The following is a 25983-nucleotide window of genomic DNA, read 5'->3' as shown; positions in this document are numbered from 1 at the left end:
TTTTCAGAGTACCTTCAATACTCATCTTCTGTGTTTAAACTGTTGCACATCATCTCTTACATATGTAGCAAGATACTTCAGACAATCAGTTACAAGTGTTCAATAAGTTGTCTTTTTTGTTGTTTAATTTTTTTAAGGAGCAACCACAGAGAACACCAACTAAAGTTGTGACTGAACAAACACAGAGGTATGCACTGTAAGAGATGACATTGTGACAAAACGAATCCTACCTGAGTGACACCTGAGGCTTTATTTTAGGCCTACCTCTCACAGCAAATGGTATGTTGCACTACCCTGATCTCCTACAGGAAGGTGACCTGCTGAGCAGATGAGGGAAGGCTGTGGACATTGTTTACCTGGACCTTGGCAAAGCCTTTATTGCTGCTTCCCACCGCATTCTCCTGGACGATGTGTTCATAGCTTGGTGGGACATTCTGTTCACTGGGTAAAACAACCCAGCTGGATGGCCAGGCCCACAGGGTGTTGGTGAATGGTGCTACATCCACCAGTGTGGCTCCCCAGGGCTCAGTTCTGCAGCCAGCCCTGTTTAAAATCCTTATCAGTGATCAGGAGGAGGGGATCAAATGCACTCACTCAGTGGCAGATGGCACCAAGCTGGCAGCAGTTCTGATCTATTGGAGGGCAGGAAAGCTCTACAGAGAGATCTGGACAGGCTGGATCAATAAGCCAAGGCCACTTTTATGGGGTTCAGCATGACTAAGTGCCAGGTCCTGCTCTTGGGTCACAACAACCCCAGGCAGTGCTACAGACTGGGGGCAGAGTGGCTGGGAAGCTGCTGATAGAAAAGGACCTGGGGGTGCTGGTGACAGCAGCTGAACATGAGCCAGCAGTGCCCAGGTGGCCAAGAAGGCCAGTGGTGACCTGGCCTGAATCAGTAATAGTGTGGCCAGCAGGAGCAGGGCAGGGATTGTGTCCCTGTACTCAGCACTGGTGAGGCCTCACCTCAAATCCTGTGCTCAGTTCTGGGCCACTCACTCTAAGAAGGACATCGAGGTGCTGAAACCTCAGTGGGGTCCAGAGAAGGGCAACAGAGCTGGCGAAGGGTGTGGAGCACAAGTCTTATGAGAAGCAGCTGGGGCTGTTTAGCCTGGAGAAAAGGAGGCTATGGGGGGGACCTTACTGCTCTCTACAACCACCTGAAAGCCAGCAGGGCTTTTCTCCCAGGCAGCCAGCAACAGGACAAGAGAAAATTGCCTCAAGCTGCAGCAGGGGAGATTGAGATTGGATGTTGGGAAAAATTTCTTCACTGAAAGGGTTGTTAAGCACTGGAACAAGCTGCTCAGGGAAGTGGTTGAGTCAGCATCTCTGGAGGTATTTAAAAAACATGGAGATGTGGCACTTGGGGAGATGGTTTAGGGGTGGACTTGACTTAGCAGTGCTGGGGAAACAGTTGGACTTGATGATCTTAAAGAGCTTTTCCAACCTAAAGAATTCTACATTTCTATTCTATAATTAACAATATTGTGCCTGTCCTGGGCTGGGCTGTTTGAACTCTACACCTATAAAGAAAGCAATACCCTAAACAACAAGAGGGCACAGGCCATCTCCTCTTTCTAAAGACAAGGAGAGCTAACAGAACAAGGACAAGGAGCTAGGACTAATTTCTTAGAAATTCTGCAGAATTTAGTATTAATAACACAGGGACATGGACAGTGGATAAGGAATCAACTTTTCTAACTTTTCTTGTGTACTGTTCTTGAAGAGAACATTTCCTGCAATCTGCCAGCAGATAGTTCACTGGGACCTTTTGTCCCCTAGAATGATCTGTTTGTTTTTCCTTTTGCCTCTACCTACCACAGACTACATAACTGGGCATAATCACCTGGTTTGCAGTTAAATGTAAAATGCTATTCTCCCTTGATAAGGGTTCACAGAAAAGTACACTTCATTTTGTATATCCTAAATTATCACAACTTTCAGGAGAAAAAAAAATACCCCAAAAAAAAACAACTCAAAAAGCCAAAAGATGATTGGAACAAACATAAGAGGTTTGAGGAAGAGACTGAAGTAAAAAAAAAAGGCAAGCAAATAAAAAGGAGAGGAAGGAACTGAATGGGAATTATTATTATAAAAGACTAGATGGAGACATGAACAAAATTCATTTTAAACTGGTTAATTTTTGAATTATACAAGAAAATCTGATGCTAGACTACTATACAATAAAAAATTAAACTTTGCAGCTAACATTCCAGAGAATTTATTATGCAGCCTTATGAATGCCTGGATGGAGGAATGCTGGTTGTGCTCTCAGCTGTATCAAAAAAAATTCAGGGTAACCAAACTCGCGATAACACACTTTAACAGACAGAATTCTTACTATCCTGTTGCATGCTGTTGCATTTGTATTTCTGGAATAAAACTGTAACTGTAGGGCACATGAAATAAGCTTAGAAGAGGTTTGATTGTAATAATAATGAATTGATGAATTTTCACTATTTTTGTAAATAACACTTATGGCCACTGCCTTCTCAACAAAAGCCCAAGCAGTGACAAGCAATTAAAAAACCAGTAAAAATTAAGCATGTAGCTTTTGTCACTCTTCCAGGCTCTCTGTTGTTGGCTGCAGATGCAACAATTACAGGGAAGTGCCAAAAGAAAAACAGAGGGAAGTGACTGAGTTCCAAAAAACTGGCAGTTGCTCTCTGTGCAGGTTTTATCATAAGTGCAGGGAGCTTCACCAAGAACTGCAGATAAAAGTGCTGCTGCCAGAACCTGCCACTTTTACACCTTTACCTTACAACAATCTCACTGCCTAACTGGATGATTATACAGTACATAGTGTCACTAAGAAAGAGATGTAATAGTAACCTTAAAAAGGAAAATTAATCAGTCTGACCTTGAATCCACTCTGCTTTAGTACTAAAGTATTAAACCAGAAATTTTTGTATCATTTCTTGGAGGTTACTAAAGCTGGTGTACCATCAACATTTAAAAAAACCAACATAAAGGAAACAAATGAAAAAAATCAGCCTGAGTTGTGCTGTTCAAGCAAATTTGTCATTAATTACAAAATACTTACAATCATCAGGCAAAACTTCCTTGAACTGCTCAAAATATGAATTCAACCTCACTAAGCTTTCCATGTTAATTATTTCTTGCAGTGAGGTGTCTCCAAACCTTTAAAAGGAGAAAAAAGGAACAATTAAGCCCAAGGTAAAATGCTTCTCTTCTTCTTTGAAACAACTGCACTTGGTAATATGTCTACCAAAAAAACAGTTTAAAGATTCATCCCAAGAGTTCCCTAACCATTCAAGGGCCAGGCGAAGAGTAACTGAGAACTGTTGTAATGATTCATTACAGAGAAAGAAAATATATGAGGGGGAAAAGGGAAGGAAGGTATAAGAAAAATCTTGTAGAAAATAGTATTTAAAATTCTTTGGCTTTCATGTCTCTCTTTCAATATTAAATTCCTACCTGGCAAACTTTTTAACCTAAATTTAAACTTTTAATAATGGATTTAATAGTTTAGTTCATAAACTAATAATAACAACCATAACATCACTAGATAGGACTGAGAATGTTGACTTCAGGTATGTAAATGAAAAATATGGCTCTAGGATTAATAAACTATGAATGTAATAAATATTGTCAACAATGTCCTGATGCATCTTATCTAAATATATCCACATACACAGATGTACACACAGAGTGCTGACATCTGTAACTGTGCTAGTCATCTTGGGCTTCCGTTGTAGGCAACAGAGGACAACAGTAATTGCTGCAATATTTTTGTTAAGACTTTTTCTTGTTGTCCACCACCACAGTGCACACTCCAGCCTGGTACCAAGGCTGCTGTCACAACATGCATGTGCCTGGCTTTACTGGAGTACTCTACTGGAGCAGTGCTCTACCAATGTACTCTTTACAGGATGTGGCCATAACAGAGGGAATCTGCCAGCTCTTCCAGAACTGAGAAGTTTCCCTAGCAAATATAATTACATAATTATATTTTTCAGTTTTACAACAGCAGTGTTGCATTACATTAATACTGCAAGGGTATGTTAAAACAGAGGTGCACCTTGCCTATTATCCTGAATTTTGACAGTGACCAGGAGAGGGAGTCTCAGGGAGAGTGCAAAACCAAGACAGCAAATACACAGCAATACCCAGAATGATCTCAGCCTCTAGTGATCTGCCACTCCCAGAGATCTTAAGTCACAAGGAGCACCTGTGTGCTAACTAGCCCTTGACAGATCTCCCATTGTAAATTCACATCTGAATCACATAAACCTGGACTAGTCTCAAACTCATGAAGTAAGGAGTTTCACAGCTATGTGGCACACAAAGAAGGAGCTCCTTTTGTTTGGCATTTGGCAGATTCCTTTAGAACAGTGCTCTCATGTTCATGTATTGGAGAAACTGAATTAGTCAGTTATGTAAGAGTGCAATTCCACATCAACATAGTTCCATTGCTGAACTGCCAGCAAGGCTGAGCTTGCCTGACTGGATACCTACTTCTCTGCTAGGGTTTGCTGCTCATTGATTCCCACATTGAAAAGAACAGGCTGAACCCTCAGCAACATTCCACTTTGAATCTCACGCGGCAACAAATCAAACAAGGCGCTTGGCAGAGGGATCCTCACGTTAAATCCATCACTGGAAAGAAGTAAACAGCTGTTAGACATAAGGATCAAAAAGCTACATTCCAAGAATGTGTTATTTGTTTAAAGAGGGATAACACCTAGAACATAGTGCAACCATTAGTCAGAACTGACTCTGAGGAACTGCCACAACTCGCTTCTAGTCAGAAAATCTATCCGAGCTCAAAAACAAACCTGCAGCAACCTGTAATGGTGCATTTATATCCTCACAGACATTCACATCAGATCTACCAATCTCCTGACAATGGCTGATTTTGCTCTCCTCATTAATATTGCAGTTCTTCTACAAACTTGGATAGAAAAAGCCAAATTTTGGCATGTTCCCACTCATCAAGAATCAAGTATATTTATCAAGAATCAAGTATATTTACCACTCATCAAGAATCAAGTATATTTATCATCAATCAAGTTTTTTACCGATTTCCAGTGATGACTGGCAGCATGTCAGTAGATGTATTTGATGTAGCCTGAGTTACTTTAAAGGTTACATTCCTCAAGTCCATGATTCCCAAACTCATGTCCTCCAGCATTGCCAGCTCCTCACCTAAATCCAAGAGGAAAAAGTGAATTGTAATTACTTGTTATGCACAACTTCCCTTTGTCAATTTGATGACAACAACAGGCCATCACTCCATACAGAAGTTCCACAGATGAAGCAATGCTGCAGCCCCGGCCTCCCCCTTGACCGCCAGACAATGTCATGGCTGATTTTTTGAGTTCAGCAAGTTTAGAAAACACCAGTTTTCTAGAACAGTCCAGACTACTGTTCTTTAAGTATTTTATATGCTGATTTTCCAAGTTAGGTGATGCTAATAAGTACTTCTCAGCATTGTCAGAGCCATGATATCTTTTGCACAAGGTATTCTGGATTTGTCCAATAAAACGTTCCCTAACCAGTATCCAGACAGTTTTTGAGACACAGGAGTGAAACACTTCTGAGTGAAGTACTTTCCCTTTTTATATTCTCTCTTCAGTCTCACTTTGTGCTGCAAGACTACAGAAGTTTCAAGAAAATTCAAGAAGTGTATTTTGGGCATAGTTTCTCCCAGCTTATCAGAACTTTCATCCAATTATTTTCTGAAAAAAACCCAAAGACCACTGTGATACATTTTAGTCTATCTTAAACCTTTGACATTCTATTATAAAAGAAGTACACTTATCTTTTGGAATCAATTCAAGTAAGCGTGAAGAAATCCAGAGTTGTTAGGTTATTAAGTACTTCAGCTATAATCAATTTTTGCATTATAGTTCTCAAAATCATTTTGTAGCTGAGCTGCAGATTGTCCCAAACACTGAGACCTTGTTGTAGCCAATTTAATGCAGAATTTGCTGACTCAACAGCTAATCCCACCCCCTGGCCCTGTGCCTTTACCATAAGTGCTCAGCAGGCTCTCAAACTGTGCCAGCAAGCCAATGGTGTAGAGTTGTCTTAGAAATCCATCATCATGCAGGCAGTTCCTCAGCTTGATAATGAAACCACAAATGAGAGCTGTCAGCTGTGAGAGAGGAAACAGAAAAGAATGAAATGATTCAAAATAAAAAAGGTTCTTCAGCCCCAAACAAAAATCACAGCATGTATAAGAAGTGCAATAAAATCTGTCACACAGATACTCTTTTCCCTTAGACATCATTTTTTCCTTGCAGCTGAAGACAACCAACCAATGAAAACCCAAAACATTCAGAAAATCAGATTCAGGGCATGCTGCCTTCATCTCACAAGCTGTCTCAAAATGGGGCTGCTGTAGATCTCACACCTTCTTGGTTTCTGAACACGATCACTTGTGGTAGGGTCTACAATTTGAATGAAATACAGAAGTTGGTCCTTAGAGAATTGGTTTCGTTTTAGACAGAAAATCAACACAGCTAGTTCCAGGCCAAGAATTTTGAGAGTATGAATAAATTACTGCTTTTCAAAAATGACATTTGAGAAAACTTAAAATGCAGTATCTGTTTGTATTATGCAGACTTAAACTCTGATGTTACAAGATATTCAGAACAAGATCCTGAAGATCTAGTACTAAGGTCAGTACTATTATATAAGATTAATACTAGTCTTAATTCATTGTCCACAAAGGAATTTCCCAGGTGATGGCCATATACTATGTATACAGGTGTATGACTTTGTTATAAAGTTCTGATCATGATGGGTAAGCATATTCAAGGGATTGAATTTAAAAATTATTTGCATTAGGAGGTGGGTTTTATATTGGAAAATTCCCTGATTTTATCTCTATGCGGTCACAGAATCAAAGAATCATTAATGTTGGAAAACACCTCTAAGATCATCAAGTCCAACCCAGCAGCACCACCACATACACCACTAAACCATGCCCCCAACTGCCATATCCACACATTTTTTAACACCTCAGGGATGGTGACTCCACCACTTTTTTTCCTAGGCAGCCCACTCCAGCTCTTAACAACCCCTTCCATGAAGAAATTTTTCCTCATATCTACTCCAAATCTCCCCTGGCACAACTTGAGGACATTTCCTCTCATCCTGTCACTTGTTTTACATTTTTGATATTACATTATTGGACTAAAGCCCTGCCAATGATGTCCAAGAAATAAACTGTTTGAAATAAATGAACAAGACAGTGATTTCACAGGAAAGCAGACACACTACAAAGGTGTAGTAGGCAGAAGATTTTTTTTTCTGTGGGCAGTGGAAATTTTTTTAGTGCAGACACCTGCTAGTCAGTGTCTGACACAAGAGATGCCAGCAGGTCCAGAAACAGAACTTCTGGGAAAAAACTACAGAACTAATTTCTCTTCCTGTAGCTGGACTTCTGTCCTTAGGTACCTATGTCCTGCTGGGTTTCTCAATGCAGAAAACAACCAAAGGTAACTGAGGGAGTACACCTGCTACTCACTGGCCTTTTTGCCCTCCTCTCACACACCTCACTTTTGCTTTGGCCTGGTGGCATTGGAAGGCAAAGGCTGTTTCTGAATACAGCAGTATATTTTAGTATACTAGTACTTTTAGTAGTTCTCGAATAATTTTTGTTTTCAAATGTGAATGACTGTATATCCAAGGAGACACCTAATTTATGAATTATCAAATGCACATAACCAGTAAGGACAGGATAGCACAGCTTGTGAGGGGAAATCGGTGTCAAACCTGGGAAGAGATCTGAAAAATTCTGGAAAGAATAATCTTTCAGATTCATAGAAACCCCACCCAATGTGGAAGTGAAATCAAATCATGCATATGTGCTTGCTTACAGTCTGGCAGAAGACAACATCCCTGCGATACTGAAGGCTCAGGCAGAGCCCTATTGTCGGGGCACTGTCCTGCATTAATAAAAACACCATGGCTTTCTTGGCCTTGTCGCTCATCATGGCTACACAGTCAGTGAGTGTGGTCAGCAAGGGATAAAGAGCTTCACTCCATTCACCTGGTTGAAAGAAAAAAAAATTAGCAGCAGTGGAAGCACTTTATTTGAAACAAACACATATTAAGAAGAAACTTCCTGTTGCAGGACAAATAATTCACATTTTGAACTTATTTTATTTTGGCTGGATAGTTATTCCCTGCTTTGTAATAATTAAGTAACCTTACAATGTGGTTATTGCATGAGGAAAATATGGAGAATTTTACTTTGTAAAGCTGTTATGACTTTCCAGGCCATGTAAAAGTTACCAGAATTTGTGCCCACACAACAGGCTGTACAATAGCTGATTTGCAAATCATAACAGAAACATGAACAATTATATACAGAAGTGTATATAACTGCATGTTCGTGTTCAAACAAACCCTTTCACTGCACATACATGGACAGACAGGAAGGAGTCCATTGTATTACAGAAATAGGGACCATCTGCTCAGCCATTTCTGTCAATGAGATTCCTCCCAAACACCCTGCCTTTTGAATCTCTAGCCTCATAGGTGTATCATTCAATTGCCTCACCACCTTATTGGTCCTTATTCCACTTCAGTGAGGCAAGATGATCTTCCTCTCCTACTTGCAGCTAAGAATAATAAGGTGTGAGGTGAGAAATTAATGTAGGTACTCTTTTAAGTGTTTCCTGCCTCCCGAGCAGTTTTAAAGGCTTCAATTTAGATAACAAGAAATATTAAACACAGTGAATTAGATGGGAGTCCTATAGATTGTTGGAAGTACTTTGGAGCTTTTCTTCCAGTGAAATACACAACATATGACCCAGAGGGATTCTGTTCAAATTCCTGCACAGGAAGCACAGAAGTGAAACTGAGTTGTCAAAGTCCTTCTCTTTTTAAAGGGCAGGACAATATGTTTTATTTTTTAAAAGCATCAGAGCTCACAAACAGCACACACACAACTCCCACCCCAGCTGGGGACAAGGCAATGTACAGACCAGAATCTGCATGAATGAGACACTTAAAGCCCCTGAAAGTAAATTTTTTGGGATTTTGATTCAGAGGCAGAACTAAGAGTCAGTAGTAATAAATGTTCCTGTGATAACCAGCCAAAGAGGGGAACTCTGGAAGTCTGCTAACAGAAACATATCTGGCAAAAGTAACAGAACTATCCTTTTGGCTTTTGTTCTATGTGGTAGATGCATAACCTGACAAACTACACAAAGGGAAAGTTGTTTGACTCTGTTTCATTGCCTTGAAAAAAGCAGGAAACATCAAAAGAACAGGCAAGGAATCACAGCTTGTCTTTTAAATTCTATTAAATATTTATCTCAAAATTAGTCAGATGCTATAACATGGCCTTGTGAACACTTAGCAAAATACAGATGAAACTAACACTGTTTCTCTCACTGCATTTAAGAGCATTTCTGTAAGCAAATGAGAATAACAAGAACTGAAAATATCTTCCAGCACATCATCATCTCCCTGACTGTATGTACATACATGTATATAGCTACTAACTCAGTGAAGATTTAAAACTGTAGTGTGTCTGACAGCGCTTAATTTTAAAGATATGTTTATCTTTGGTAATCACAAAGTACACTGGTAAAGATAATGCAATTATTAGATGGATTTTTTTCTTCCAACATTCACACAGAACACAGGGACTCAACTGGGGTAGTGAGCAAAAATCCTCTGTGCTGTGTATTCCCTTGGTTTAAAATTCGGGCCATGAAAAAACAAACCCCTGTCAGTCTGCAAAGTTCTAAATGACTTTTGCTACCTACTTCACAGAAGTGTCACCTGTGCTCTTTTTTTTTTTTTTTTTTAGTCAATGGCAGTTGTTATTAACAATAAACAGGAATAAAATGAATTACACTCCCAGTCTCAAATTAGGCTGGAACAAGGCAGGGCTGTTGGGAAGGCCAATGAGTTCACACAGTGAACTTTTGCTGACTATATACTACTGACCATTTCATAAAAAATTAATGTCTAATTAAGAGAACCAAATACATGAAGTTTGTAGGATGTAACGTCAGGTGGGAAAAGTTCTTGCTTTTTTTGCCCTAAGGGTCTCTTCTCCAGAGCAATAAAAATATTATTAAAACAGCTGTCCTCCAAGGTCTTGAAAAGATATTTTAGTCTTCATATTAAGTACAGAGGAACAAGGACAGAAAAAAGAACGTTAACACTGGGATGAGACTCCTAAATTCTGTATCCCGAAACATGAGACTTGCAATCCCCAGTACTCCTTGGTGTGCACGTGTCGCCACAGCTCTCTTCATAGAGAACAGCAGGCACAACTTGCCCAGGATTTTTCCTGGTGAAGGCAGTGAGAAAGCTCAGAAAACAAGAAAAACAATTCTTATCTTCACTTGCTGCATCTGTTGTTTGGAACATGTGAAATGTGTTATGTAGATTGTTTTCCAAAGAGGGATTTGTTAACTGGACTCTGGTGATGGGTGTTTGGATTGATTGACCAATTAGGTCAAAGCTATGTTATGACTGTCTGGAAAGGGTCACGGGTTTTTTTCTGGAGTATAATATAGTATAGTTTAGTATAGTATAGTATGTAATATAACATAGTGTAGCTTAATAAAGCAATTGTTCAGCCTTCTGAAATCACTGGAGTCATTGCACATTATTCCTCAGCTGGGAGTCGTCCTGCATCGATATGCACCCACAACAGAGATTTTCCATCAGCTTTGTTGACTCCTCCATGTTCTGCTTGACTTCTCATTCAGAAAGATCAGCTCAACAGCCCATGTGAAAGGGCATGTCTGAAATGTTAGACTCCCACAGACTTCAATGACATTTGGAACAGGCCTCAATCCATTGTCACCTACATCAGTTTGCTGAAACACATCAACTGGAGAAATCAAAGAGGCCCTTGACACGCACTCTCTCATATCTGGACATGTGAAAGGACCACATACCCCCTGCACTCTTAGGAAATAACTGCTCAACAGCTTAGGTAACTCACGTGGTGTTGTAAAGCATTGCCATTTCAAAATGGTCCATCTTAAAGCAAGGCACTTGTTCAGTTAAGTATGAACAAACCCCTGCAGTTTTCAGAAGAAGCAGAAGCCATGAATGCACATACCTGGGGCAGATTCTTCCGGAGTAGGGCTGCAATCTGCACAGAAATGGAGGGGCAACATGCATGATTAAGGAGCAGCAACACAGTCTAAATACAAGCAACTCAAATGCTCAGAGCCAGGGTTCTCAAACATTTTCACTGAGTGAAGAGGAGCTAGGCAGAAATACTCTGTTGCTCCCAGGCATCGAGGGCATGGGCTGTGTCCTCCACTCCATTGTTCTGATCAGAAGAACACCTGGATGGGGACCTGGAGGAAAGCCAGTAGCTGCTAGCTCAGAGGCTGGCTGTGGATTACCAGCAAGTGCACTGTCAACCCCCAGTGATCCACAGGGCACAATTTGAGAACCACTGGTTTACTGCAATTACAGATTAAGCTGGCAGTAAGGCTGCTGAACAGAAGAGCAAAAGACCAGCAGTAAGTTCAAGGCACTTAACAGAAAATGACATTAAGGCACCCACAATGTAAGAGTAATAGGAAACCAGTACTTTGCTACCTTAGTCAGAATTCCATTACACAATTTCTGAGATAATTAACAGAAATATTAGAATGTATATTAAGGGCTGAAACCCCACCAGTGAAGTCTGTGAGTATTCCATACTCACTTCAGTGGGAGGATCAAGCTGTCAGATGAAAACATACTACACGTCAATTCTAACAGTAAAAAAAATAACATAAACCCTGTTATAGCAAGTCCTGCATTTATGAAAAGTAGTTTACTAAGCTAAACTACTCTGTTGTTTATATCTAGATTCCCTAGTCAATGAATTATAAATCTGAACATAACAACAGAAAATATAAAATTCAACAGTGTGCATCAGGACAATCATCTCAGCTAGATAATCAGAAAAAATCTCTCAGTAAATTAAAATCCATCATGTTCACTAAAGAAACTTTATGTCCCCATGTGATTTTAGGAATGAATATCTAAGCCAATAACCTAAGTATGTTTGAAAATGTCTTTTTCAAGTTTCCCTTCTACTATTTCAGGCAGTATTTTCTTTCACAAACATTCATTTTAGAGAGATCCTTCAATAAAATTTTACTGTCCCTCTCTTACCAACTCTGGAACTATCTTGCTTGGCTTGGTTTTACATTGCTTTCAAAATAATTTCTGTCTGCTCTCTGCTCATTTATTCAAAACTCAGAATTACTGACTGGAAAAACTTTTAATTCTTTCAATACACAAAATCAAAAATATTGTGATTCTGAACTTAGAGAAAGGACTTTCCTTGTCCTTCAATTATGCCCCAGGTTCTGTCAGTTAAACAGAAGGATTTTTTCCCTATTTTGGAGGGACAGCAGGGAAAAGTTACAGAAATTCTTTGCACTAAAAAAAATCTTCCATAGGGTCACACAGCCAATTCCACTTTTATGTGGCATAAGTGTCAAGATCCAGAGTAGATTTAAAAGTATCACTGGAAATGGTAGGAAAATATTATTCTAAAGTGTTTTCAGCATCGAATTTTCTTGGGAAAAGCTTCTGACAACACTCAACACAGATTTTTCCTGTGAATTTTTAATATTAAAAATCCACAATATTTAATCATTTATGTGAATGTGCATTGAAGGTTACTGATTAAACTTACATGTAAATACATATAAAACTTCATGTAAACTAGCTAGCAAACAAAAACATTTACAGGTATCAAACCAGTAGAAGGAATTTAGTCAAAGGTTACTGAAACAAAACCCTACACTCCTATTTTTTAATAATGCACAAAAATGTCAGTCTAATCTAGAAAAACATGGTTGTCTAAGATACTAAATAAACTATAAGGTAACATGCAAAGCTACACAAAAAATACATTAACATTTATTTTCACTTTATTTTTGCCTTTTTTTTCTTAAGGCATTCCCTTCCACTGCAACACTAACAATGTGATGGACATGAAGTCACAGACACACATAAGGGACAAGGGCCATCAAACAAGACAGAACAGGACAAAGGAAATGAGAACACAGATCAGTCTTTTTAGAGCTTCACTTCGCCCACCTATGCTATTAAGTGGCCAAATCAGAGTGACTACATGCAAAGAATGTCAGAATAAGTCAAGTACATAAGTAAATAAAATAATTCTGAAATTTAATGCACAGCTGCCAAACTGTCAGTCTAAACTGATAAGAATATATTTCATTCACAGGCTCACAACTTTACACTGGGTTCAATACAGCACCCACTTGAGCCTAAATTTTGAATGGATTATTCAACTAAGAACTTCCACTGCCAATTCCTACATTCCAGCTACAAGAAGTCTAAATAATTGAGTGCCTCAGCACTCAATTTGGGTTAAAATTTGCTTTGAACTCTGTTAGGTTCATCTACATTCAGCTCAATCTAATGGGGCTGCTTGTGGTCCTCTCCCATGCTATAGCAGTCCAGCTGGGACTATCAGTTTTTTAGTAGTGCCTGCACTTCTCTCATGTTTTATTTACCTGTAATAAGCTTTGATCACTGCAAAGAAGCTGAAGCCAACAGGAAAGCGAGCAGAGGTGGTGTCTGTCCTGTGATAACCCATACAACTGTTTTACCAGCTTAAAACACGCAGAGTGAAAACCAAGTGCCACTGTCATCAATGGATTTGGAACTTATTTCAGTGGAACCAGAATTTCAAACTAAGTAACGGGCTTAGCAGCTCCCAGTACACCAACAGCTCTTTCTGCCTGACATCACTGCTTAACACCACCACTGAGCTAAAAACACATGGAGGGCTGTAGGGGAGGCTTAGGAATGATGCCAGCACACAGGAAGAGAGCAGCAGTGAGAAGCAGTGTCTGGCATACGCACTTGTCTTGAGAGAATGGCATGCACAGGATGGTGTGGATGAAGATGGTGGTGAGGATGATGAAGGTGGTGAGGATGATGAGGTCTCATTTAAATCTTCTGGATTTATCCAGTAGGCACGACTGTCCCGATTACCTTTCTTACTGGTACTGCTGACGTCACACTGGAAAACGTCCTCACAGCTGTCACTCTGCAGGCGCTCCTTCTGGAGGAGTTTGTCCACTCGCTGTATGATACACTCCAGACTTTTGTCAACATTCAACCAAACTTTCTCCTGAAAAAAACAATTTCTTTCTCAGCTTAAAACCAAAAGAGATGTTGGGTAACAAATCCTTGGTGATATATTTCCTCCTGTGATTCTAGTCACAATTTTCTGCAAACTTTCCTCTGGGCTATTGTAGTTGCATGTGTGCACACACAAATTATGGGTACATAAATAACATATAGCAGGATGTCAACAATATCTAGTGACATGACTTATGTGGTAAATTGCAAAGTTATTTTCTGTGTAAGCTTGCCAAAGAATTTCAATGTCCTCTTCCCGCCCTATTATTCCAATTTCTAGCTGGCACTATTGTTTACTCTTGAAATTCATGTTTGACATAAAAATTGTATACAATCACACATCTTTTTTTCTATGTAACTCAGTGAACAACAGATAAAATTACTTTATTATAGTAATGTCTAAATACTGAATTAGCTTTATTTGTATCTTATTACTGTGACTTTAACTGTAAGTCAAAGTATGCCAAAATAATTACAACTAGCAAGGATCCATTTCCAAAATGAATTTAATCTCTTTTAAAAGTTGGTATTTACCAATATTAATAACTTCTTTAATTAATCTTGACTATTTAAGAGATTTAGTTAACTTCTGTTTATTTAACACAATGACAGAATTTACACAGTCCAATTCTCATTTTGATTGGCAGTGTGGTAGGGAAAATCATTTAAATACTCCATGCAAACAATTTTAAAATGCTGTTCATAATCAAAACAGTGATTGACTGCAAGCTCTAAATGTTTATGGTAATATTTCTGTAAGAGGAAGCCTAAATTGCATAGCTAGCACCCACAAAATACACTTTATTTGGGAAAGTGCAAAAGCCCATTGTAGTGTAGTCAGTTTTTCATTTGAAAAGCTATTTACTTTCCCTTGGGCTTCACCTTAAAAATGCTATGCACCTCCTCTAAGAGTTTCCAGTGTTTAGGAGACCCAGAAATATCTATTAAAGTCTGCTTGTATTCCCATGTCAAGGAGTAACTGCCTGCAGGATAGAGACAACATCTTTGCTAGCTGACCAATACCTCCTACATACTCATCCTATGCAAATCTGGTGAGCAGCTACAGAGCTTATTAAAAAAGAAAGTAAAAAGAACAAAGGATTCATCATTCCACTATGCAAACATACCCATTCCTCTTCGTGCCAGTCCACCTGCAGAGAAGATCGGCTATTTCTTCCTGTCCATCTGGCCACAAGTGTATCTTGATCATTCCTTAGCATCACTTGTTCCCCTTCTCCAGAGGTTGGAGATGCTTTTGAAGCTATATAGTCTGGCCTTGCAGCATTCAGTCCATGTATTGAATTTGCCAACAGCTTGCAGTCACAAACCGTGACAAGTTGCCGGGTCTAAAAAGCAATAAAGCCCTACATTTTGAAAACTTTTCATTATTCCATAGACAATTTATACTTTTCATTATTCCATACACAATTTATATTGTATTTTTTTCAAGAAAGAAAAAAAAAGAAGCAGTATTCTGTAAAAGAAATTATTGCTTGAACGTGCCTTTAGAATACTTTTACAGAATGACCTTAAAAAATAGTATAGGATCCCAAAACACAAATGATAGATTTCCAAAGTCTGTAGTATTATATTAGATTTGTAATTGTTGAAAATTTCACTGAGGAATGTGCAATTCATCTTTATTTGCACTTTATTCTCCATTTGATGAAAACTTAGAACAATGTACAGACACGTGTAGTGTCTGAGCACTGGAACAGGCTCCCCAGGGATGTGCTCACAGCACCAAGACAGAGCTCAAGAAGTGTTTGGACAATGCTCTCAGGCACATGTGTGAGTCTGGGAGGGCAGGACCAGGATGATCCTCATTAGTCCCTTCCAACTCACTATATTCTATATTAAATTATTTTTATACCCCACACAACAGTTGCCACACCAGATGGACCAGATTTCACCCCAATCATCCTATCTGAAATCATAAAAATATTTTAGAGGAGGGTTGAAGGTATAACCCACTAATCAATGCAATTTGTTCCCTCTTATTTAGCTGTGTTGTATTAAAGGATTTCTGTAAGCCATATGAATATGAAAATTATGTGGCCTGTGTGTCTACTAAAATAACAGCAAACAAGACATGAATATGTTATATATACACATAATCCAGTTGTAGAAAATCCTACAGAACAATTAAACACTGTATTCATTTAGAATACACTGTATTCATTTACAGCAAGCTGATTGGCCCCTACTGCTATTTAGAGCCTTCAGATCTGCTTCAAGGACAGAAGAGGTCAGTAAAACTGTATTTGGGCTTTTTCCCCCCAGTAAGATTGTGTTCAGCTGTGGGTCCAGTCTGTTTTTTGTTAGCACACATTGAGAAATAACTTGTTTACATTACTATAATTCAAGCAAAGGTTATGTCACCATTATTCCTTATTTCACCAGTGGAAAAATACAGAATTGTTGCATTAACTTTCACACAGTTGTTGCTGCTGCTTGACAGATGACTCAGAACATTAAAAAAACCCAGGTGGTTATGGAGAAAAGGATATAAAAGAAAGTGAAGAATGCACATTACTGCAATGTGATGAGTGAATAGAGGGAATCCGAGGACATTGCACTTTCAAGAGGAGGTAAAGGCAAGAGTGTCAAAAGTAGGAGATACATAAATAAAACCAGGAGCTTTTAAAGGCTGATATATCTTTTGTTTAGGTCTGTGCATGTTACAACACACTACTGAAAAAGGTGAAACAGATGTTTCAAGAAAACCTACAAAAGGTACAGACAGAACAAGCAATACACTGTGCTTCAGCAGGGAAATGAATTATTGTCCTACCTTATCTGCTAGTATGGCAAGTGTTCTTTCAAGGCCATTAGCTGATCTATCCTTGGCAGCTCTTGAGAGCCTTTCTGCATAGTAACTGACTTGTGTTTTCAGGGTGTTGATTTGTGCAATAATTTCCTTTGCTCTAACGATGTCCTGTGGGATGTATATTATAGACTGGGAACCTGTTGAAGTGCTGAAAAAGAAAGACTGGTTTTAGGGGGGAAAGCAAACTAGAGGTACACACATTACAGTGGCATGCTGGGGAATTAATGGCAGACAACAAAAATGTACCTAAACTAATGAACAACAGTGAAAGTCCAGTGGGCAATTGCACAGCAGGAACATGATGCTAGAGACTTCTCTGCCTTTACTAAAAGTATTCAGATGCAGATTTACAAATCCCTAATACCAAGGGGCTGTGGGCAGAGTTTGTACATCAGAGGGACAGTTTTGCTGAGGAGAATGTGGGTCACAGATTTTGCCATCAGATACAAAACCACCTTTTGCAGAGACATCTTGCTCCATTCTCCCTCTCCTTACAACACAGATACTTCACTGAGGCCTTGCTTACAAACATGTTTTATATATCATATATCTACTTTTATATATCATATATCTACATGTTTTATATATCATATATCTACTAACATAATGAAAAGAAAGTCTATGCTTCTTCTAACACAGAAATGCCACCTAGATCCATAATGCAAACACTGTTGTATTAACAAAAAAGTCCTTCTGCAAGTATATAATTTCCCCTATTGCAGACCAGAATCAAGTTACACCAGCAAAAGCAATTTTATGATATGTAAAAAATCAACATGCATCTTCAGGCTAATCCAAGGACACTGGGTCCCTGTGTAGTTTCTGTTAACACACACTTAAAATACTAAACTAGGGACAAACATATCTTTATAGGGGGATAATGCAGCTACACTAAGACTGCTTATTTGACAGTGAAGAACAGATTATGCCCTTTTAAGTTTAGATGTCTATAGAAGTTGCTCATCCAATCCAAGACAGATGGTCTACAACTGCTGGAGAAAGAATAGCACTTCCAAAGGGTAATTTGATCCCACCTGAGAGTCATTCACAAAAGCTGCCTTTTAACTTAGAAAATTACTCAAAGTTGAAGTTGTGCTCTTAGTAAATTATTTGGAACTGACTGACAACTACTGCTTCTGTCAAGCAAAAAGCTGGGTTCTTCCTTCCCAGTAGAAAGGGTACCCAAATACCAGGCCCTTACATCATCTCCAGCTGTGCCAAGCGTGATGTCCATTCTCAACGTGGCATCAAGCATGACAAGACACCTATTGTGTATTACCTTAATTTTATTATTTTTTTTAGTCATTAATAGCTTCAGTATAGTGACAGCACAGAAGAACCTACTGTTTGCACCCATCTCAGCACAGTTAAATGGAGACAGCCACGCTGAGAGGTTACATGGAGAGGAGTTTCTTTTTCAGGAACTGTTTCGCACAGATCATGACCTCCAAGGAGTGAGAACTCCTCTGCTACCCTTAGAGCAATGCTGTTCATTTCTGCAGCGTATCTGTGAAGTAGGACACGAGGGTTGTGTGGGGCACACTTCCAAATCATGCCACAATTCCAATTCTTGTCCCTTAATGGATATTAAGGCAAGGGAGAAGCCTAATGCCAGTGTCTGCCTGAGCTCCATTATGAAAGAAAGATGAGGGATTTGTTATCAAAGGATGTAACTCAGAATGATTCCTGGAAGAGTTTTCTTGTTTGTGCTCTGCTCACCCACTTGAGAGGCAGATAACAACCACTCCCCAGTACTGCTATCCCATACAGCAAATTAATCTCAGCTTTCAGAGCTTTCCCTGCACTTGATTTGTGCTTTCTAGTGACTGGTGATCTTAGTGACAATTCCTCTGAGCAATTTCTTTCCACGACGGTGTGGTTAACATGCATAAAGACATAGTTGGCAGAAAAGGCCATGCAGCATATTGAGATTGGATTTAGAATTATTACATTTTTAATCATAAACATTTGCTAGAATGACTGGGGGGAAAATTATGGTGTAAAGTTCACATATACTTACTTTCCAACCTGCAATTGCTTTTTCAAATGAACAGCTCTCATTGTATTATAGCAGCAAACTGTAACACAGACTTAAATTCTCAGTGAATTAAGGATTCAACCTTAAAAGGAGTAATTTAGAGCAGAATTTCTGCATTTTTGAACCACCCAGTAATGTCTGCTTTTGATATCACTGAACACCACAAAATGAGAAAAAATATTATGGAAAAATGTTTAAATAAAGACATGGATTACAAAAATATACCCTATGCCAAATCTGTCACTATCAAGGTTTTAAAATACATAAAATTATCTTAATTATCTTCCATCACTGGTAGAAAAGTTTCTCATTCCAGATAGTTTTCATTGGAAATAACAAAGGAAAATATATAAAATCCTTGTGTTCTGATTTTCAGTTTTTTAACTTCTTATGGTCAGAGAGAGCCAGGAAATTAGCTGTTCATTGCAAACAAACATTGCAGATGAAATGCAGTTCATTCACACATCATGTTCTACAAAGCAGCTACAATTACTTAGAGCACAATTAGGGATGCCATGATGCATGACATTAAAAAGCCCTGCACACTTTAAAACACACCAGATCTTTGCCAAACAAAAGGAAAATAAAACAACCCAGAGAACAGAAACCCTCTATAGAACTCTCAGAAACAGAAAACTCACCAACACTCCTCATAACTGCTACAAAAACAAAAAACCAAAATAAAATTAGCAGATTGTTAGCAAATACCAAAAGCAGAAACAAAACAAAGTATGACTGGGGAAATAACTTATTTGAGTCATTTTTTCAATAAGGTGGGTATGTGAAGTTGTAAGCAAAAAAACACAGATTGCCAGATGACCATGAGTTGATCTGGGGAAATGCTGTAAATGCACCAAGCACAGTTATGCCAATGAAAGAAGGAGGAACTCAATGTAACAGTGAAACTGAGGAGATGGATCTCAGTTCTACTATACTGGCTTTTTGAGAACACAGATGTATTTAAAATGGAAGTTGTTCTTCAAATGTTGAACCTGCAGTTTTCATGGACCCAGAAGGAACAGTTCTGAAAAGCTTAGAGGAAAAGTACTGGACAGAAATTAAACTCTCCAATCAACTTAATTATTGGGTGAGGGGAAAAAGAACAAATCCACATGGGAAATTAGCTACTGCAGGAGCAAGAACCACTTCAGCCGCTACGCTGACAGAAGGAGGTTATTTCAAAGAGCAATAGTGGTATCAAAAGAACAGAAAGGGTGAGCCTGGCATACCAGTGTTCCTCAATTTTACAGTTTCCTCTAGTCCTATCCTAGTGCACTCTGTCAGCCTGAGTAGTTACACTAGACGTTTTTGCACCAATCTGTTTATCAGTACATATCTGACTGACATTCACTGATGCTGCTATTCATTTCTCTACTGCCAAAATTAATTCTGCAGTTGATTCCCACATCATTCCCTTGTCTTATCAGCTCCAAATCCTACTAATCCTTTCTTTGGAAGGGCATTATCAAGGTCTCCTTTTCCCTGACTACAACAACTCCTTGTCCTGCTGCTCTTGTGTCTTAAATGCCCCATACAGTAGCAGAAGCAATGCAGACCCTGCAGCACTCTCCCTTCTCTGGGAGCTGGAGTGGGTGCCATGTTAGCAAATGTGACCTTCCCAGCTTCTGCAATTCCTACAGCTCACATATCCACACTTCCACAGAAGTCACTGGGCAGTCCCTGCAGACAGAACCATGGGGGTGAAGTATCCTGCCTGAAGGGCAGAGGCCACATTCAGAAGGCCAGTCTAAGCATAAACATTAGGCAATGCAGGAAAGCCTCCAGCAATAGTTTCAGAACTAAATCCATTCTGTCAACAAGGAATTTACTAATCAGGCGTAGCAGGTTCCTACTAAAGAGAGCTCAGCAACAGGACCTGGAAGCTATGAGAGGGGTGAAAGTCTCCTGAAAATAATGGGTTGAAGCATGATGTAGTGCAGCTGAGGATGTTCAGCAAATGTTCTGACCCACAATTGGGCAGAACCCAAACCCAACACCTAAAATAGCTAAATTAAATGAATTGACAAGTATTCAGAAAAATTAAAGTTTTCATAAAAAGACTCTTAGAAAGAGCCTGTCAGTAAATAAATAAATACAGTAATATAAGGAGGAAACTGTTTTCCCTCTCCTTTGGAAAAAAAATGCACAGAAAAATATTCAATACAAAATATTGTATAGTAGTACTATTGAATGAAATAAAAATAGAATGAAATGATTTTCCAAATAACTGAGCATGGACCAGGAGGAAAAGGCACAATAATAGCTGATACAATAGTATTTCTACTTACTGTTTCTTTGCCTCTTCAAATTTATGCAGCTTTTTCCTCAAGCCACCTGATTTAAAGCCTTGACAATGAGCTGCTGGTGCTCCTATGGTGACTATGTCGTAGTTCTGATCTGGGATGGACAAAAAGGACTTACAAATGAAAACCTGCCATCTTTAACATGGACAAAAAATTGTGTAAGCTCAAAAACTTCTCTGAAAGTAATTTCTGGAAAACTTTGCCATGGTTTGAAAGATATGGAAAACTGAGTTGTTCTAGAGGCCCTGGAAATCCATCAAACACTTTTTCATCTGAAAGACCCATATGTGAATGCAGGTCCTTTGTTTCTTAATCTAGAAGATGGACTGTGAAAAAGAAGTATTGAACACTGGTCCATATACAAAGCCTGCCATTACTGGAATCCCTCACATGGACACAAGTGTGTGTCCCTAGTCACAGGGAATTACTGCTAAAAGAAGGGAAAGCCCAGGTTATTTATGATGAAAGAAGCTTGATGTGAAAAATGTGATTTTCCATAACCATACACATTGATTCTGGAGAAAAAGCACACAAGCTTAACAAGAAACAACAGTCAGAACCTTTTTTATTCTACTACAATTCAGAATGTCTGGAAGGGACACAGCAGCTTAACCCAACCCTAGTACAGAGGCTAACTTGTGCCACCTAGAGTTCAGTTAACTCCAGAACCTAGTTTTGCCACCTGTAGAACAGCAATAATTATACTTCTGTCTCTTCTTTTGTAAAAAGATTTGGAATCTGAGAATAGAAGGTGTTGCAAAAATGCCAAGTAGCCCTACTACAATAGTTTGTAAAAACTTGGCTGCATGGTTGATGATGGAAATAAAAAAAAGTGGAGAGAAAAGTAGGAAGATCAGTGAAGAAAGAGAAACTTGTACCTGATCCTCCATCATCCTGGACTCTCATCCTCTGTATATGTAAATTTGTAGGAACAAACTCCAGCTTTTTATCAGCTTTCAAGCTACTGGCTTTAAATGAAGGACCTGAGAAATGCAAGAAAAAAGTAAGCATAAAACCCTTCTCCTTGTGCCTATGCTAAAACATTCAAGAAGCTTTATTCATCATTTGCTATGTGCTGAAAGTAAATCAGAGAAAATTAAAAAGAAAAAACAAACCAAAATTTTTCTGTTACTGTTCAAGCTTGTCCTCTACTTTCAGAGTAAGATAAGAGAATGAACAGAATGGACAAATATTCCCAGGTAATTAGCAAACTCACAATAATTATTAATAAAGATAAAAAATATAATAGCATTGTTTACTCATCATAAAACATTCTGGGCTCCCGATTTCAGAGAAGCACTAAGAATCCTGGTAGAGAAGAATCATATTTTTATAAAAAAAATCACCTTTATACTGGTGCAAGTCAGTCAGATTTTCCTGGTAAGTTAAAATAATTGTTTGGTACTGTGTAACTATTTGTCGACGAAGGCTTTCCCAACAAGGAGACAGTTCTCCCAATTCTTCTAGTTCACAAACCCTGGGGGGGAAAAATAAAATGGGGAGGGAGGGAAAGAGAGGTGTTTATGTTCATAGTCCACTTGACCAAAAATGAGCTTCACATCTTATCAACAAAATACCATCCTTAGCTGACACACTCTCAATTTACCATGTCTGAGCTACTCACCAGACTAGAAAAGCTTCCAAACACACATCCCAAGCACATCTCAGAGCACAGGCTGAGCAATACTCCTCACAGGCAGAATACAATGTACTCCCCCCAGGAGCCTCAGGTGTTGATCATAAGCTGAACTTCCCGCCTTTCTGCAGGAGCTCTCCAACTATATGAGGATTGGTAAATGATGGGAACTGTCATCGTGTCAGGTGACTTGGAACAATGAGGACCTTTTAAGGACACTTTACTAAACTGTGGTGGCTCTTAAACTAATTAAGAACTGTGACAGAGGTTAGGTGGGATATTAGCACCTATCTGATGTTAGGTACAAGGAGTATATTCACTAGTAAGGTAGGTACACAACAGTTCGCAAGGCCAGGGAAAGCCTAAGAAGTGTATTAAGGATTTGGAGAGACTGTAAGCATTAAGCATTAAGGGTTTGGAGAGACTGAAGATGAGCCAACAAAACCTTCATCTGAGGTCCAGGATTTTGGGCAGTCAGGGTAGAATAAAGGAGGACTGGACATATGAACAGGAAAACCCCTGGCTTTTCTCTTGTACCCTGACTGCCAGGTTTCCAGTCACACATGGCAATCCTGTGTTACATACTGTTCCCCAGCAGTGCTGCTGAGAAAATACTCAGTGTATTTCATGTCACATTTGTATTCCCCTCTTCTTGGATTAGTGTAGTATTTGGAATAAAGGAAGAAAGGGGAAAAATAAACAAGTCAACACCAGACACAATTCAATGGCATGTTACCCCAGAAACGGTAGAACAATCATCTGTCAAAAGGATCCAGTAGTTCTTTTTGCAATTCTCTCAATATTCCTAATTCCATAGTTTTAACCAATTGTCTGTGTATAATTTAAGACATTTCACAGAGCAATTTCCACTCCACAGTACTTTGGATATTATCAAAAAGAACTAAATTTCCAAGAAAAACATCAGATTGATTTGCTAACAGGCAACAGCATAAAGTGTATTTATCAGTGACCTAGACAAAGACACTTCCAGTTTCATCACAAAACTTGCCTTCTGCATAAGACATTATTATGATTACCTCATCAAACTCCCTGCTCAAAACTAGCATCTGAGCCCTGGTCTTCCTGAAATAAATTCACAGCTTACCACTTCAAGTTTACTTGTTTGCCCCTTAGAGCCAAGACAGCAAGGAATATGGATGCCATAAATAATGAGGCAGTCAAAATGTCACACCCCCTAGTAGATGTTTCCTTTCAAAGGGCTCTGGCCCAGAAGAGTTTTATCTAAGAGACAGTAGTTGTGATTATCCAAGGACATTTAAAAAGTCACCAGGATGTGAAGACAGAAACAGCTGTGCTTGTGTAGCTGTCTGTCATTCCTCTGGGCTGCAGCACTGAGAATGGAGAACAGAGCACTTGGTCAAATTTGAGTGACTCTATGAATACAAAGTGTCATTGTGCACATTATTGAGGGTCACCTCAACTGAACAGAGACAAGAGAGCCTTTCTCAGTAATTACACAAAGGTCTATTTACCTCTGAGCCACACCACCACCCAGTGGACATATACAAGGTCATACTAACAATCACCTGGGCTGTTATTAACCTGTACCTGTTTACAACAGGCATCCACCAATCTCTGCATGATTTTAGCAAGAGCCTCTGAACAGTCACATTTCATGGCCAAGGCCTCTAACTTCACTGTCTACAGTCTTACTGAAAGAGACACATCTTTTTGCTCATTCACCCTGAATTCTCCTTATCTTCAAGTCCTTAACCTACATCCATCATACATGGCATCTTATGGATAAGCTTCCCAACTCTTTATTATTATTATGGTTGTATCTAATAATGAATAGGTGCTTTTAAACCTACTGTGAGGAAAGCTGTAGAGAAACAAAGATGCAAAATAGAAAACAAATACCTCATGACTAAATGTGCAATGGCATAACCCTAGCCTGCTCCACCAAGGTTGTAGCACGATAGCTGAACAAGATACAGCATTCAATTTCTAGAATCTAAGCACACACCACTAAAAACATAACATCAGAAAGTTCAGAAAGTCAATTAATTTTCCCATGCATTACAAAAAGTCTCTGCCTTCTTCCTGTGAGAGTTTGTCATTTTCCTAAAATATGAAAACACCTACAATGAATGGATTAACCCATTATTTTATTTCACAATATCCCAAAGGAATTGAAATGTCCTAACGCACAATAATGAGAACATCAGTTAGTTTTAATTAAGGTCAGACTTAGTTAAGGTCTATAGGATTGGATTCAAATACAGTCAAAATAAAAGCCCAATACTCAAAAACACAGCTAAAATGCTTTAACATTCCAATCTTGGCTTTTACAAAGAGTACATAAAACATTAGATTTGCAAACCAAATGTAGGGAAGAAACACTCATAAAGGAATATGTTGCCTGGAAGAAAGTTAATTGCTTCAAAAAAAAGCAAATTCAGACTAAACCTACAAAATGCTTAACAGATTTCCTTCTCCTTCCCACCTCTTAAAATGGGGCCATGTCATTACTGTACTACAGCATTTCATTACTTGCTTTTATTCTGTTTTGTTTTCCATTCAAAACTACTCTTCTGACTCTCAAAGCCATTTCTTACCTCACTGAGTAGTCAGTGCATTAACACAGCTCTATTTATGCTTTTGTAACTCAGTAAGAGCCACATCACTGCTGTATTACTGCACATGTAAACCATCCTAAAACTCACCTTGCTGCATCTTCCTCTAGAAGCAGTTTCACAAATTGTCTAGGGATGTGCAGTGACAGGATGCTCTCTGCCATCTGCTCCAAGATTCTCAAGTGGTTTCCATCAGTGGTTGGGAAACGATACATTCGACAAATGGCACCACCAAACACTAAAGAATAAAATCCATGTCATTTAAGCCCAGGGTTTGACTTAAAAGTGTACAAAGTCTCTTCTTTCTTAAAGTAAATGGCTTCAGTTCACTAACATGCTGAAACACCCTGCTGTAAAGATCTGGTTGAAGCAGGCATCAGTCTACCTTTTACAAGCATGGTCATTCTGCAATGGCCAATCTTCAAGTGCTTGCAGGAAAAGCCTCCACT

The 25983-nt window shown here is 38.9% G+C and overlaps 1 protein-coding gene across 9 annotated transcripts in view; it reads right to left on the bottom strand.

The window, feature by feature from the left end:
- The window catches only part of INPP4A (inositol polyphosphate-4-phosphatase type I A), a 110335-nt gene that overhangs the window by 13473 nt on the left and 70879 nt on the right, over positions 1 to 25983 (bottom strand). For 5 of the 9 annotated variants that reach the window (XM_030952598.1, XM_030952513.1, XM_030952678.1 and 2 more), the window contains 14 exons: positions 25625 to 25772; positions 22648 to 22778; positions 22180 to 22284; positions 21287 to 21395; positions 19640 to 19657; positions 16925 to 17108; positions 15258 to 15476; positions 13849 to 14119; positions 11066 to 11098; positions 7848 to 8020; positions 5995 to 6118; positions 5040 to 5166; positions 4477 to 4617; positions 3041 to 3138 (listed from right to left, as the gene is read on the bottom strand). In XM_030952598.1, coding sequence (XP_030808458.1) covers positions 3041 to 3138; positions 4477 to 4617; positions 5040 to 5166; positions 5995 to 6118; positions 7848 to 8020; positions 11066 to 11098; positions 13849 to 14119; positions 15258 to 15476; positions 16925 to 17108; positions 19640 to 19657; positions 21287 to 21395; positions 22180 to 22284; positions 22648 to 22778; positions 25625 to 25772 — 1881 coding nt within the window. The remainder of the gene's footprint in view (positions 1 to 3040; positions 3139 to 4476; positions 4618 to 5039; positions 5167 to 5994; positions 6119 to 7847; positions 8021 to 11065; positions 11099 to 13848; positions 14120 to 15257; positions 15477 to 16924; positions 17109 to 19639; positions 19658 to 21286; positions 21396 to 22179; positions 22285 to 22647; positions 22779 to 25624; positions 25773 to 25983) is intronic. The other 4 variants (XM_030952939.1, XM_030953103.1, XM_030953011.1 and 1 more) reach the window with 2 other exon arrangements.

Source organism: Camarhynchus parvulus, chromosome 1 (assembly GCF_901933205.1).
Source record: "Camarhynchus parvulus chromosome 1, STF_HiC, whole genome shotgun sequence".
Lineage (NCBI taxonomy): Eukaryota > Metazoa > Chordata > Aves > Passeriformes > Thraupidae > Camarhynchus > Camarhynchus parvulus.
Note: the sequence above shows the minus strand (reverse complement) of the source record. Positions and strands in the feature narration are given on the sequence as shown.